General features: G+C 42.2%; 1 protein-coding gene across 1 annotated transcript in view; it reads left to right on the plus strand.

Moving 5' to 3' along the window:
* Positions 1–17,073, plus strand: part of PRTFDC1 (phosphoribosyl transferase domain containing 1) — a 91,245-nt gene that overhangs the window by 58,519 nt on the left and 15,653 nt on the right. The window contains exon 4 of the mRNA XM_044914985.1: positions 15,330–15,395. Within this exon, the coding sequence (XP_044770920.1) occupies positions 15,330–15,395 (66 nt within the window). The remainder of the gene's footprint in view (positions 1–15,329; positions 15,396–17,073) is intronic.

Below are 17,073 nucleotides of genomic sequence, written 5' to 3' on the forward strand. Positions count from 1 at the left end.
CAGGAACTCTACCGACATGTCTGTTAGGCCATATTTTAAAGTTGCTCCACAGCTCACTGCTGATCTTTTTACTTAAAAATTGTCTTTTGGCTCTGTGTTCCATTTTAGGTACCCTCTATTGCTGTCATTGAGCTACTAATCATTTCTCCTGCAGTATCTCATCTGCCATTTTTCTTTGTCACTTGTATGACTTCTCTATTGCTTCATGACAAATCACTACAAATTTAGCAGACTAAAACAACATACATTTGTGATCTCACATTGTCATGGGTCAGGAGTCTGGTGCCAGGATGCTGGCTCCTCTGCTCAGGGTCTCCCAAGGTTGTCAACTGGATGCATCCTTATAAAGCCAGTTCAGGAAATATACCTTTGCAAGCTCCTCCAGGTTGTTGGCAGAATTCATTTCCTCCAGGTTGTGGGCAGAGGTCCCCACTTTCTTTCTGGCTATCAGCTGAGGGCAGTTCTTACCTCCTGGAGGCTGCCCCCCATTCCCTGCCACTTGGCTCTCTCCACAGCATAGCAGTTCACAATACGTGTGTCTGCTTCCCAAAGCCAGCAGGCGTCCTGTTTCTTTGATGGACTCCCCTGAGTTCTCAGGCCTACCTGGGTCATCTCCCTTTTGGTTGGCTAAAATGAACAGATTTGGGATTTTAATTACATCTGAAAAATTCCTTTTGCTATATACAGTAACCTAAGAGTGGGAGTGATATTCCATCATATTCACGGTCCCTTTCACACTTAAGGATGTGTATGCCAGAGGACAGGAGTCCTGGGACCATCTTAGAATTCTGCCCCCACACCTGTGCATTTTTCATCTCAGACATTTTACTTTTCATCTTTAGAAGCTCCATTTGTGTATTTTAAAAATTTTATATCTTCCATGTCTCTACTTAACTATTGAGCATATAGAATACAACTCTAAGAACCGTTTTAATGTCCTTCTCTTCTAACATCTGTGTCAGTTCTTGATCAGTTTTGACTGATTCTTATTTTCTTCAATTTCCTGACTCTTTCTGTGCCTGAGAATCTTTAATTAGATATCAAACATTGTGAATTGTACCTTACTGTGTGATGGATTTTTTAAATAAATAAAATAATTTAAATAAATAAAAAACACATGAAACTTGCCATCTTAATCATTTTTAAGTGCACAGTTCAGGAGGGTTAAGTATTCCACATTGTTGTGCAAGAAACCTCTAGGACTTTTTATTCTGCAAAACTGAAACTCTATGAAACTGAACAACTCTCCTATTTCCCCCTCTCCCCAGTCCCTGGAAACTGCCATTCTACTTTCTGTTTCTATGACTGGAACTACTTTAGACACCTCAAATTAGTGGAAGCATACCAGTGTTTGTCTTTTTGTGACAACCGTATTTCACTTAGCATAATGTCCTCGAGGTTCATCCATGTTGTAGCATGTGACAAAGTTTCCTTCTTTTTAAGGCTGAATAATATTTCATTATATGCATGTACCACATTCTGTTTATCTATCCATCTGTCAAACATTTGGCTGTTGTGAATAATGCTGCATTGAACTTCAGTGTGCAAATATCTCTTCAACATTCTGCTTTCAGTTCCTTTGGATATATACCCAGAAGTAGAATTGCTGGATCACATCAGAATTGCGTGATTCTATTTTTAATTTTTTGAGGAACCACCACACTGTTTTCTAAGGAGGGTGCACCATTTTACATTTGCACTAACCGTGTACAAGGGTTCCTGTTTCTCTACATCCTCATCAACACTTGTTATTGTCTGGTTTTTTGATAGTAGGCATCCTAATGGGTGTGAGGTGATATCTCATTGTAGTTTTGATTTGCATTTCTCTTATGATTAGTGATGGTGAGCATCTTTTTGTTTGCTTGTGGATGGGTAATTTTTTTTTATTCCCTTATATATTCTTGAGCCTTGTTTTGAGATGCAGTTGTTACTTGGAAGCAGTTGGATCATTTCAGATCTTGCTTTTTCGATTTGTTAGGTGGGTCCAGAGCAAACCTCACGCTAGGGCTAGTGATTCTTCACCACGGAGGCAAGACCCTCCAGAGTACCCTACCCAACTCCCCGTCGGTCGTGGGATTAACCCTTCTCCTGGGGCAGGCACTCTTCTTGGCTCTGCTTATGTTGGGCACTGTTCTCTCTAATCCGTTTAGATGGTTCTTTCCTTGGCACAGGCAGTTTCTTCAACTGCATCTGCAGATCTGCTGCATGCTCTGCTGGTTCTCCTTCTGCAGCCCTTCTCTCCAATATCCTATCCTGAGAACTAGCTGTCGGGTTCTCCCAGGACACTCAGCTCCATCCCCTCCACTCCATCTCCCAGTCTCCACCAGGGTTCTCCTTCCCTATGCTGTGGCCTGAAAACTCTACCAAGACAGTTAGCCAGCCAGTCATAGGGCCAACTTTGTTTGTTCCTGTCTTAGGGATCGCTCTTCTTTGTTGCCTGACATCCAGTATCTTGACACTGTTGTTGCTTATGCTTTGCTTTTTTTAAAATCTGGTCTTTGTTATTCCATCTTGGCAAGAAGCAGAAGTCACGGGAACTTATCAAAATATAATGAAATTTTAAAACTACAACAACAAGAAAAATCATCCCCTTAAAATTTTTAAAGTAAAAACCGAGGTGCCGTAATAGGAAATAGTCTCATGAACTCCATGATGTTAAGGACATCGTGAACTTTACAGCAAATGAATTTGATGTGATCAGGGGAAGATGATATAAACGCCTAATAAATATTTGAAGTCTCTGAAACGCCAATGTCATTTTCTATGCAGCTTTCACCTTTGGCATTACCCGTCGGTAACTACAAAAGTAGATCCAGGTATGGGTATGCCAAAGTATGCTGAATTGGGGTTACACTTTTCCCACCTGCCCAATCGAGAATTTGCTCTTCAGTTATTTCTGAGAGTTCCCAAGAGGGTCCTCATGTGTGTCTTTAAGTCAGTCCATCAGCTGGCGTTACTCCAGGGCATCTGACACCTCCTCCGCCAGCCCCCGCTGCAGGTCCTGCTTTTCATGTTTCTGCCTGAGAAGCGCCTTCTGAGGTCATTAGCGAGGCCATTGCTAACAGTGCCTATTGTGAGTGCCGTGTCCGTGCCGGGGGAGCTCCGGAAACTGCCAGTGCTGCAGGTACCGGGGGGGCAGGGCCAGGTTGCCCACAGAGGCAGGTGCCCCAAACAGTTGTAAATGAGCCCAGCTGCAGATCTTTGACCCCTCCCAGAATCTTAGTCTCTAATGGAAGCAGTTCAGTCCTCCAACATCAGGGCTCAAATGCGGTTAAAGGAACCAGGCGGAGAACAGTGGTCGTATTAGCCTCCAGCCTCCTCTTCTCTCTTCCCTGCCACCTCTGACTCAAACAACTTCTCCTGCTGCCCCTACAAAGCAAAGGCCCTCGTGTCATCAACCAGTGACAACAGATACTTGATGGGGGTAAAGAAAGAAGAGTAGGTATTTATGCATGAGCAATCAGATGGCCCAAGTGCCCTGTTCCTTAGCTGCTGGCCCTGTCAGGTCGCCTCATGTGGACATTCTGATTTTGGGGGCACTGAGCTTGTCAGGTCTACACCCTTAGTTGGATGCGTCATTAAAAAGTTATTCTTTGATCATCTGGCAGGAACTGAGAGCAAAGCCACCTTCCCTGGGCGATCTGGCATTGCTCATTGGCAAGTACAGAATAAGGTGCTCTCCCGTACCTTCGTCTTTATGGAACCCCACCTTTCCCATGTTAAAGAAGGCATGCCCGCTTTAAGTCAGACACAGCTGTGGTCCACTTCCTTCTCCCACTCCCCTGCCAGGCTTCCGCCAACAAATTGGTATGGCAGAGTCTCATTTCCTTTGCTGTCCTGGACCTTCCTTTCCACTGTGATTATAAAAACATTTATTAGAGAATAATTTATTCCTCAGGCACATTAATGGAGTCCAGATTCTGTTTGTATAATATGGACAGACAGATGTGCAGTGTATTGTGCTACTTTTAGATGAGCAACGCTGTTTACACAGAATTTTCCCGAGACCACCCAGCTCAGTTCACATGTAGTCTCCAGCTACTTCCAAGCCCTGGCCTCCAGAGGCAAAGAAAAAATTTAATAACTCAGCGCCCCACCCAGTTTTGAAGACATGACTTAATACTGAAGGAATTTGCAAGCCTGCACTGCCAATCAACATGCCTACATCACATAAACCATCTTTTCTTATTCTGAAAAATAAAAGGTGGCTCTAGAAGCATTCTGCTCTCGGACTTTCTCACGTGATACTCGTGTCTCATCAAATACCTGGAGAAGTTGGAGCAAAACCGTAAACCTAAAATATAGTAATAGTAGGTGAAATGCTTGACATTTGGTATTCTACTTTCTTTGTAGTCCGTATAAATTGCCTTTTCCCTCCAGCTTTGTCTTAGGCCGAGGATATTGTTAATGCAATTTTGCACATAAAACGTTTGTTCCATTTTTTTCATAGCGTTTGCATGCATCGGCAATCTGCTTGCTCTTGACATGAGTTCTGAGAAGCAAGTAAGGCAGGCAGTATTATCCCCATTTTTCAGATGAAGTAAATGAGAAATCGAGTGAGTTTGCCAAGGTGTCCTGGTGAATAATGGGTTAAGGCAATCATTGTGTGGTCATAATCATTTCTTCTTGTACAATCCTGTTACGTGGAAACCATTACCTAATTTTAAATTTGGTTGTTTGAATAGTGGTATGTCTATGTAACTCAGTTACATATGTACATTGCATGTACATTAAATGTATTATGTACATTACCTTATACTCTACCACGATTTAAGGACACATTTATTCCTTTTATCTGTAAGCCCTAATTGAACTTGAGTCAATGATTTGCATAGAAAATGTGAACCAGGAAATAATACTCCAGGTTTCTTCTGTAAATACCGATAAATTTTAGTTACATGTAGAGCTTGATAGAGTGGAAAAATCACACGAATAAAAGTTACTTTGGGGTAGGCCTGGCTTTGTCATTAATTCACTCCCACACCCTCCCCTTTCCCTTTTATGGATAACAGAAAAGGAAAATTCAATTCATTAAATAAGTATTTGCCTACTGTGGGCAAAGCACTCTACATATGACATTTAACTTAAATCTCACAACAATCCAAACAAGTAGGTGTTATTGTCCCCACCTTACAGAAAAGGGGAACACATCATGTTCCTTTCTGCATGCAAGGCACCTGCTCAGTGCTAAAGAACATACAAAATGGAAGATCTAAAGTCTCTATCCTCAAGTTGCTTTTAGAATAGCAGAAGTGAACAGATGCATAGACAATGAGCAAGGAGGAGGAGTATAACAAGGGCGGTAGGAATCGGTGCTTAATGCGAAGGAAGCATCTTGGCAGGAGAAATCAATTCTGGCTGATGGTGGTGGTGGGATGAGGATCAGGTGATGGCTTCTAATGAGAGTAGATTTTTAGTTTGTATGTCTAGGGAAGTTATGATTTTGACAAGCAGAGACATGGCAGAAAGACATTCTGGATGGAGGGCGCATCCACAAGACATACGATGATAAAATGCAAGTGTGTGCTGGACTTGGCCAGCAGGTGGAACATAGACCCCGAGGACTCAGAGTGTGGCCTGTGGACTTGCCCCCTCCCTGTCACCTGGGAGCTCGCTAGAAATGCCAACTCTCAGGTCCCACTCCAGGTGGGATCATGGTCTGTGCGGGGGATTCATGTGCTCATTACAAGCACCTCTGGGGGAGAGGAAGTCTAGTGCGGAGTCACATGAAAAGGTAGATTCTAATCAGACCCGAGAGAAAAGCTGTAGAATGTATTGGTTAAGTGGAGGTTTTGGAGCAAGACAGAGGGTTATCCTGTGTTCAGCTCCATCACTTTCCAGCTGTGCAACTTGGGCAGTGTTACTTAGCAAAGTTACTTGAATTGGGGTGATAACAGTGCCTGTTACCCCATAGGATTTCTTTAAAATGGACTTTTAGAGCAGTTTTAGGTTCACATCAAAATTGAGGGGAAAGTACAGAGAGTTCTCATGTACCCCCTGACCCCACACAACCACAGCCTCCCCCGCTATCAACATCCTACACCAGAGAGTTACAACTGATGAGCCTACATTGACACCCATATGTGTTTGGACAAACGTGTAATGACATGTATCTATCATTATGGTATCCTAGAGTATTTATACTACCCTCAAAATCACCTGTGGTCCACCTATTCATTCCCCTCCCCCCACCCTCACCAACCTCTGGTAACCACTGATCTTTTACTATCTCCATAGTTTTGCCTTTCCCAGAATGTCTTAGGATTGGAATCATAGAGTATATACCCTCATCAGATTGGCATCTTCACTTAGTAATATGCATTTAACCATCTTCCATGTCTTTTCATGGCTTGATAGCTCATTTCTTTTTAGCACCAAGTGATATTTCATTGTCTGAATGTACGACAGTTTATTTATCCTCTCACATACTGAAGGACATCTCCGTTGCTTCCAAATCTTGGTAATTATGAATAAAACTACTAGAAACATTCAAGTGCAAGTTTTTGTGTGGACATAAATGTTCAACTCCTTGGGTAAATACCAAGGAGTATGGCTGCTGGATGGTACCTCATGGGATTTTGCTAGGATTCATGTACATGATGTGTTTCGAGTAGTGCCTGGCACTTAGTAAATGTTCAGTAAATGGTTCTCAAAGTCAGCCTTGCCTCTAATATTTACGGGGCCCCAGGCAAAATTATAAATGTAGTCACATACCATATTTCTAAATATTTAAGGTTTTGAAGCTTTATAGCTTTGTCCATGGCCAGGCTCATGTGTCTACCCAGATCACCTGAGCTGGAGGCTAAAGGAGCTGTACTCATCCCTTCAGCCTGCAAGCCTGAGCAGAGCTGTGTGTCTGCTGGGCAGGGCAGGGCAGAAGCTGGGCTCAGGACCAGTTCCTGGGTGGTGACTGAGCCTGCCTAAAACCTGCATGAGAATGACCCACTTAAGCTCTTCAGGGACTTGGGGGAGGTTAGGCTCTTCTCCCTTGTGCCTTTTTTTCCTGATTCAGGTGCCTCCAAGATGATACCTTCTGAGCAGAGAGGTAGGAGGGAACACAGTTATTTGGGGAGTTTGGCCTCTGAGACACCTGCTTTGGGTGATTTAGGATGGCCAACTTGAAAAAATATCAGCCCCTCTTTTTCTGGTTTCCCAAGATAAGGCTGTGCTTTTCTCCACCACCATCCTCTCTGAACCCCCCCACAAACTTGACCCTATAAGGGGGTAGAGGGCAAAGCCCAGTTCAGCACACATGTCCCTGTCGCATAATTCTCATTAGCTCAAACAGTTACAGAATTTTCCAGAAATTTCCTTACAAGACCAAAAAGAAAAAAGCAAATGTCTTTGTGTTTTGGTGTTTGTGATATGCAGGGGCCTCTTGCCTGGCTCTGAGGGTGGCAAAAAAAAAAAAAATCAGACACCATTTTGCAGGCATGGCACCTTCAGAAATGTTTTGAGCGGAGAAGTGACACGAGATCGCAGAACTTTTTGGACCCAGAGTACAATTGGGTGGGAAAGAAGATAGATCCAAGTTTAATGCCAAAATCGGTGTGGGTTCTAGAGGTTTCTCTGGCATGCTGTCTGCTATCTGTTCTCTCCCTTGGTCCTTCCTGTTCACCATTCCTTCCCCTGGCAATCTAAAACTAGTTCATGAAAGCTGGTTTAAGATTTCATTACTGTTGGGGCGCCTGGGTGGCTCAGTCGTTGAGCGACGCTCTTCGGCTCAGGTCATGATCCCGGGGTCCTGGGATCGAGCCCCGCGTCGGGCTCCCTGCTCCGCGGGAAGCCTGCTTCTCCCTCTCCCACTCCCCCTGCTTGTGTTCCCTCTCCTGCTGTCTCTCTCTGTCAAATAAATAAAATCTTGAAAAAAAAAAAAAAAAGATTTCATTACTGTTGACCAACTATTTTCAATTGGTTTTTTAAATAATATATTATTTTATTATAATATATTTTATAATATATTATTTTATTATATTTTATAATATATTATTTTATTATAATATATTTTATAATATAATTATAAGTCTTCCCTGGGTTATTTAGGAGGAAAAAAATTGTATGGAGAAAATGGTCTTCCAAGGAAGAGTCAACCACTGGGATATGGCCACCCACATTTTAAAGCACAGATTTTACTGAAGTCTTTTGGGGTCACTCAGATGTTTCAAGAGGCTCCACTTGTTTGTCCTTCTGATCCATAATTTAAAAACATAAACCAAAACAACAGTCCATACCAAGATTCAAAACAGAAGGATATCCTGCTTCAAGGTTTCAGCGTTCATGTAAAGCGAAGTCACTGGATCTGTTTGCAAACTGTGTTTCCTCCTTCCTGGGGTCCTTTATAGCTAAATTAAAATAAATGTCCACTTTCTTCTCCCTGGTCTCTTTTTCTGTTCTTTCTTTTCTTTTCTCTCTTTTCCTTTCTTTTCTTTTCTTTTCTTCTTTTCTTTCTTTCTCTCTCTCTTTTTTGTTTTTTTGGTGACCCTTCATTATTCTCCCCTGCCTATAGATTCTTCACATCACTGTGGCCCCTTCTTCCAACCCAGCTCCCCTTTATTTCTCAGAAAGAAAAGAGCCTTTCTCTGTTGGGTGGAGAGTACGCTTACCTAACCAGTACCCCTCTTGGAGACTGGCTGGAGTAGAATACCAATCACAATGGAGTAATAAATCATTGTCATTAAGCAGAAGGCCATTTTGTCTTCGAATAAAGTCACATCATGTTTGCAAAGTTAGACACACCAAATTCAGGAAATGCAAAATACATGTGTACTTTCAAATGAGTGAAATTGTACATGCTAACCTATATGGGTTTTTTCCTGCTTAAAACACTAGTTTGGCTTTAAAAATGTATCTTTTTCTAATCATGAAGTGAATTCCTGTTATGAAGATATCTTAATAAATCATATTTTCATATTTCTAGTGTTCAGAACTCACACAGATATGGGCATTTAGTTTTTTAAAAATATTGAGGAGACTGGGAACTGAGATAGTAAGAGTATGAGATTAAAGAAATATCATTTGGATGTGAATCAGACATAACAGAGGAAGGTCTACATTTTTCCAGTCGTCCCATCTTTCAAGTTACTCAAATCAGCTTTATTTAAGTCCTTCTCAGTTGAGCTTTACAGATATTTTCTCATGTGTTTGTTTATAGTTTTCATTTTTCTCTGACTCCCATTGAATAATAAGGTCCTTCAGGCTTCTGGACAGCTGGAGAAAGAACCTAAAGGAATAGAAACCAAGTGCTGCCCGAGAACACTTGCTGTCTAAGTGAGTAGGAGAAGAGGTATTAAAAATATAGCTAACACATGTACTCAGATACTTTAGTATGGCTCCATAAACACCGGATGCCCACGATGTGCCAGCAACAGAGGGTACAGTTAGGATGACAGTAAGGCTGTTATGCTGAAGGAATTTCCATTCTATTGGCGATTGCTACATTCACAAAAAAACTCCGGCTGGATATGGTCTATTGACATGCAGATCTGTATAGAATGTTATTGGGACACATATAAAGTCCAGGGGGCTCTAGGAAAGCTTCCTAGAAGAGATGATGCCTGAACTGAGTCTTGATCAAAGAGTACAAATTACCCATGTGAAGAAAGATGGAGAAATGCGGTGTGAACAACCATGAGCTAAGACATGGAGGATAATGCAGTAGATTCTGTGCCGGGAACTCTTGGAGTCTCAGTGCAGAGCAGTGGTGTTCATCAACAGTGATGAGATGTGTCACAAGTAATTTGTCACTAGTACTATTTATCAAAATTTGCAAATACTGATTTGTCCTGTAAATTAGTATGGTATCTTAGTTGAGGTTCTTTTGTTTACAAGTAGTACAAAAATCAATTTTAGATTACTTTAAGCTAAAATGGTGGATTCATAGAAGGGAATTAGGGTAGCCCATGATTCCCCAAGGTAAAAATGCTGCTGGGTCTGGAAAGAGATCAGAAACCCAGCCTTCCATTCTCATGTTCTACCACAGACCTTCTGCCACCATCTTGTAAGGGAGTTTCAAGGTTAACTCCTTGCTCTACTGACTGTAAATGTCTCCCACAAGGATCTAATGAGAGCTAAGTACAAAAGTGGGTCAGAGCACCATCTCCCAAGCGGCTTCTGCCTGTTGAGGAGAAGGATGAAAACAGCAAAGTGGAATGACAGAATCTATGCTCACCAAATGATCCACTGGAAAGCGTCCGACACCACAGCGTGGGAACTGGGAGGTCATTGAGAAACCCCAAAAGAAAACACATATGAGGTCGTTTTTAACCAAAGCTCCAGCCAGGATACAAAGTGGCAGTGCAAGGACATGAGTTCTCCTTACCCACATGCCTCATGGGTAGCAGTTAGCCTCGGGAAACCCTAACCACGGAGCGCACGGCAGCAGCGGAGCAGTAATACGCTGAGTGAGCTGAACAAAGAATACATCACAAAGTCAAATGCTAGGACACCAGGAAGATTTGCAAGTTTCTTAGGAGAATATAGGGCCTACTTTACATACTGCTAATTTTTACATGCCAGGCACTTTTCTAAGTGCTGAATGCACATGAATTCCTTTAGTCCTCCAATAATCTTAAGGGGTAGGAATGATTAATATACCCTTTTTATAAATAGGGAAACTGAGGCACTGAGATGTTAAGTAACTTCCTCAAGGTCATACAACTCATAGACGGTGGGGCTGTGAGTGGAACCCAGGCAGTCTGGGCCTTGAGGGGACCTGGAGAGCCCAGCCACCTGGTCGCTTAATCTCCACATTCTTCTTTCCACAGCATACCCTTCGCCCCCCCCCCCACCGCCCCATAGGTTGTAAGAATGAGTTCCTAAACAAACGATCTCAGAAGCAGATGGGTATTTAAATGAACAGGAAACCAAAAAGTCAGTCAATTTCAAAGGAGAAAACACTAACACGATGGTTTTCAAACTTTTTTTTGCTTGCACCATCTCACTTTGAATCCAATTGATTTAAGAGAGACAAGTGGAATTGTTCTGCTTGAACCAAGGGGCCCAGAAGCCACGCAGGCTCTGACCACACCGTGCCCTCCTCTCTGACCTCAGGCAGCTTAAAGGACTAAGGGATCCAATTAAGAGTCCTGTCTTACATCAACCACTGGTTGAAAAGAAAACCGGGGATACTGGAACCCATTCACCTGTCCTTGTTCTCTGACTTGGCATCAGATTATTAGAGTTAAAAAAATTAATAGTAATTAGTGGTTTGCACCATTTTAATCAGAAACTCTCCAGTTTGGTCATTAAACCTCCTTATAATGAAGTATTTCTGGTTTTTGTTTTGCATCTCCATTTAATATAGGATCAATGACCTTACTAAGCACAGAATAGCTGAGAGGAAAGATAAGACAAATAGGGAGGAAAAGCAAAGTTAAGGGATCTGTGGTGGCTGAGAATACTGAGAAAGCTTTTGTGTGTACAGATTTTGAAGCAACTGTCTGACTTTGAAAACGAATGGCTTAGAGAGTGGTTCTTCTGTTTATTTATTTTCCTTACTTTTCCCCTTCCTGTTCCTCAAAAGGACAGGAGCTCAGGATATTTATTCTTGCTCAGTACTGGTTTTTTCTAAACATTATCTAAGCAGTCCAAAGTCTCCATAGGAGGAATTGTCACACCTGTGGGGCTGCTTGGGCATGCCCCTTGGTACCTGGAGATCAGGTCACCTAAACTAGTAAATTTCCAAAATATTTCTTCCAAAGAAGCCTGGACTAAATACCAGAGATTTCCTTGGCTCTTTAAGTCTACATAACCGCTGCCAGCATTTCTACCAAGTTGTCGACTTCTCTTGGCCATTTGAGCTTATGTATTTCACTTCATTAGTATAAGCAGGACCCACTCCTTCTCTAGATTCCTCTCCAAGACGTATTATGTGCTTCTCTCTTGTAGGAATACTGGGCATAAAGGGCAATGGTAGGTTACACCAGAATAACATGGAGCCAGCAATTCTAGGATTGAACTAGAACCCTTCACTTATTAGCAACTCCTCTTTGGGCAAGTTATGTAAATGCTCATTGCTCAGGTTCCTGGTTTGTAAGTTGGGAGTTAAATAATACCTATACTGATCTCTACTGAACCTTAGCAAAACCCATCAATCCATTCCTACACAAACTCTTCTAGAGCATAGAAAAAAAGTAAGTAACCACTTGATGCATTGTATAGGATAATATAACTTTGCTTTAAAACTATAAACCCATCTGACTTATGAAGAAGATGAATAATCCCAAATAAAATATTATCAAAGAAAAACCAGTGATGTTTTAAAAAATACATCAATCCTAGGAATATAAGGATGCTTTTGAACCATTAGAAAAATATCATGGTTAAACACAGTGGATTGAATACATACAATTAGCTCTATTCCCTCCTGAAACCCCACCAAAATGCCAGTAAAGAAAGAAACGGAAGTATATATGTGCAAGGACAAAGAGATGGGGAGAAAACCTCAGTGGGCAAGAGATGTCAGTGGTTTTTGGGAGGCAAAACTGTTTAAGGAAGGGCACTGACTCAGCAGAATAGAGAAAGTGAAATTCTAAATGCCTATGGAGGGAACTGTTGATGAGAAGTACAGGATTTGTGCCACAGAACTCCTGAAAGGCTCACAAGTTAGTCACTAGGTTCTTAGAAGATGGGGTGATGGAGGAATGTGCTAAAAGCATCAAGGGGATGGGGAGGGTATGAATGAAGAAGATGATACTATAAGTTCCCTTCTCCAACCCAGCAAGACATGAAAGTCTTCTTTGCTGGAGTCATTAAACCAGGGGAGCTCCAGACTCCAGTGTACCAAAGAGGTCTGAGGAGTGACCATTTCCTAGGAAGGAAGGAAGGAAGGAAAGAAGGAAAGAAGGAAGGAAGGAAGTAGGGAAGGGAGAGAGGGAGGAAGAGGGGGAGGGAGGGAAATGAATCATATCCAGCATTTACTGAGTACTTACCATGTGCCAGGCTCTGTTTTAAATGATCAGTATATATTAATTCATTTGATCTTCGTAACAGCCCAGCAAATAGGCAAATAAATGTACAAAATAGCCGAGACAATTTTTTAAAAAGAACACAAAAATGGGACTTACACTACCAGATACTAAAACACACTAGAAAGCTATAATAATTTAACAGTATGGTTTGGATGCTAAAATGGACATTTAGGCTAATGAAACAGAAGAGTATAGAAACTGACCCTCACATACGAGAATGAAAGATATGATAAAAATGACATTTCCAACCAGTAGGGGAAGAAACCCAAACAATTCAGTAAGTGATATTGGGACAATTGACTATAACAGACACTTGGAAGATATAAGTTCCAGATGAGTTAACGACAAATCTAATAATAAAAACATGTTATAAACTTGGACTCTTAAGTAAGGTCTTCTGAACTAAGACTTGCTTGGCAACACGCTGAAGGTGAAACTTACAGCACATTATTTAGCCTTCTGATATATTGTATTTTTTGTTTTTAATCAATGGAATGAAGATGACAATAGAATTATTATGAAGTTCACTCTGATTGGCAGTGGGTAAATCTCATTTGTTACGTTAAACTTTGTGGCTTAGTAGTTGCATCCAATTCTGCATACCTCCGTCCTCTGGAGGTATTGAAATTTTATTTTTCTGCTGCTATTAACAACACATTTGAGTCTAATATGCAGACAGGGCCCCTGTGTTAACTCCTATATCTCAACACCTCTACAAGTGATAAGAAAATCTTCCTCTTTGACATTTTTGACAAGTTCCTAACCTACTGCAGGACTGCTTGTGAATGTATGGTTATAAATGCCCGTTCAAAAACAGCAAGAGATCTGTGAATTCTGGATGTTCTTTGACTTTCTCCTTTTGAGATCAGTTCCCACAAGAAGAAAATTATTGGACTTATCTACTTAGTGGGCATCCTCTCTACTCCGTTGCTGTAAAGAGTGAATGCTTTACCAAGTGAAAGTGAAAACATTTTAAGGTCATTATTTTCCCCCTCTCGAGCAGTAAGGTAAAAAGACAAAAGCTGCTTCCGTGGTGAAACTGTTATATTGGTTATTTAGCTGCTTTTTACCTTCCTAGATAACCAGTTCTATGACAAAGTAGCTCCATGCCGAGATAGAGACTTCAGTTTCAAGTGACAGAATCCTCATTCAAACCAACCCAAGAACATTCATAAGGGAACAAATTGGCTTCAGTAGCTGGAAAGTCAAAGGCCGAATGTAGCTTCAGGCATAGCTGGTTTATCTAGGTAAGGCCTGGCCCCACCTGGCCCTTAGGGAATGAACCACACTCGCTCCGCCCCATGCCCGAGGAGAGAGGAGGAGGCTTTTTGCCAGAATAAGAGAGGAAAGCCCTGAGCTAAAAAAAGCCACAGTGGTGACCTAAGATGTTTCCTGGTTCAGCACATCCTGCATGAAGTGCCTGCACCGTCACCTTCTCCCTCAGGTTATTGCTGGAAAGGTCTGGCTTGGTCATGAAGCCACACTCTGTAGGGTATCTGCATCAGTCCCTTTGCTGTGTCTCCCCAGTGAGGCCAGAAAACAAGTTGCCCGCTCCGTTTCCTGTTCTGCCTCCATGTTACTTTGTTGCGATAGGCACTATGTAACAATCCATATTTGGTTGTGTGTGTGTGTGTGTGTGTGTGTGTGTGGTTTAATTAGGACAGGATGATGTATGATATATAACCATCATGGAAGTGAATACTCATGACTTCTAGTAGAATTGGTGTGAGAAGTCTCTTAAACATATTCCTGGGCCTGCAGAAATTTCCTGAGGCTTCTTCATTCACCCCTGAAGGTCTAAGTGCAATAGTTCTTGATCTGTGTGAACTGTTAGAATTGCCCTCAACATCAGATGAGGGGCTGGACCTGTGTTGGTAGGAATAGAGGAGGCGCCTAATTTCTTTGGGAACCACCATCTGATTGCTCCCCACTGAGGCAGAGGACTGGGGCTTGGTGGCCTAGCAGACAAATGTGTGGTCCACTTCTGGGGGCCCCTCCCGTAACCCCATCCACCCAGGGAGGTCCGGGAGTATGACTGCCTTCCCCAATTCCATCTGCCTCAGGATAGGCTCAGGCACCTCCCATCATTTCTGTGTTCCAAAATTAGGTCTGTTGGTTTTCTCTCCACTCCTTTTATCATCCCCTCTCCGCAGAGTCTCTCCCCTCCTGGAGCCGTCAGAATGCTTTGTCTCCAGCACAGTAGCGGGCCAGTGGCTCCCGGTAACCAGGGGCAACCAGGAATCTGTACCAGCTATTTGTGCTGCATTTGTCAGGCGCAATCTAGCCGCGAGCTGGGTAGACGGTGAAAATGTGCTGCAAAGGTTTTCTTGTACAGTGAAATATTATCTTCGCTTTTTTTAGAACGACCAGTCCATGGGCGAGATGCAGATAATTGGAGGCGATGATCTTTCAACACTGGCTGGAAAGGTTTGTTAATGTAACTCCACTCGGGCTGCGCTGATGTCATGGGGAAATCAGTGACCTTCAGTTCAGGTCAGCTCTCGAAATGCATTTCAGACACTCTCCCGGGCTGGCTAATTCATGCAAATGGATGTGTGAATCCTTTTAATGATTTCTTCCCTATAAAACACTCCTTTCATAAAGCTTCCAGGACCTGAGGCCGACCAGATCTTTCGTCTCCAACCTTCCTTCCAATCTCTCTCCTTTCAGACAACCCCGTATTTCAAAATCCCTTGGCACTCTTGCTTTCTTCCTTTTCTCCTCTTGTACTTCCTCCAGAAAAGGAAGCTTTTTTTCCTTTATTTGTCTCTTTTTTATCTCTCATCTATGCCTCAGCACTTAGGCATTGCAGTAAGACATTTAAACAGGTTTGTTGAAATATCTAAAATTTAAGGAAGGGATTAAAATCTCAAGAGCACTTTTTTCAGCCTTATGCCTTTTTCACTCCCATGCAAAAGAATGTAATCCATTAAATCATGGGGCGAACACCTCCACTTTCAACTTGGCGTTCCAAACCTGCCAATGCTCAATAATTAAGTGAAAATTTGTTTGGATTCTGACATAAATACATCCATTGGAATGAAGAGTTTTGCCTAATGCACCTGGCCTTTGTGGAAATGGGGCCTGAGATTCAAGTTTTGCTGTGAATGCAAGCAACAGCCCAGGTCCTCTTGGACTCATTATCCTTGAACAACTTCAGCCTTCTGAGTCCAATGGATCAGCCTCCTCCACAAGTTTAATCTCTCATATTTGTGGTTGTTATTGTTATGCAATGTCCGGATGGGGAAAAGGAATAGCAGGCACATTTAACAGAAATATGTATAATAACATTAGGAACACGACAGAGCCACACGGGCTCTAACTAGACAAACCAGCTTCCTTCCCTCTACTCTTTAGAAAGCCTGGTAGCCATCTACATGTGACATTGTGATCTAGATGTCAATTATGTTCCACAGAAATTGAAATTAACTGGCTGATGTTAATGCATCATTAGGCCACCATTTGATGTTACTACGTCAGTGCGTGAAATAACATCTTTGGGGTGCCTGGGGGGCTCAGTCCATTGAGCGTCAGACTTTTGATCTCTGCTCAGGTCTTAATCTCGAGGTTGTGAGTTTGAGCCCCGCGTTGGGCGCCACACTGGGTGCCACACTGGGCATGGAGCTTACTTTAAAAAAATAATGAAAATAAAAGTAACATCCTAGAAATCTAAAATACTCAAAGCCATTTCCAGAAACTCACAACTTTTAACAACCCTGGAATGGCCTTTAAACAACAAGTCATTTTGGGACTTTGTTGGAGGACATTGCCTTAGAGGTGTGTGACACAAGAGAAATACCATACCTTGTGTGGTATTACACGAGCCTCTTGCCATGGGCTATTGGGGGGGGGGGAGGTCTGTCAGAGTGGGAATTCTAAGAATTCTAAATGAATGCCCAAAAAAAGTTGCACATAAAACTGGTCTTTCTCTTCTGCTTTCTAAAATCATCTTCTATTTCATTTTAAAGTGATCTCCCTCTTACGTGAGCATCAGATATTCCCTTCCCTTAAGAGATAGAGAGGAGGGTGGGGAAAGGCTAGTTTTGTACTAAGGGATGGAGTGATAGGAGGGGTGATAATACTCTGCCTCAGTATCCCCTCCCAG

This window comes from Neomonachus schauinslandi, chromosome 5 (genome assembly GCF_002201575.2).
Source record: "Neomonachus schauinslandi chromosome 5, ASM220157v2, whole genome shotgun sequence".
Taxonomy (NCBI): domain Eukaryota; kingdom Metazoa; phylum Chordata; class Mammalia; order Carnivora; family Phocidae; genus Neomonachus; species Neomonachus schauinslandi.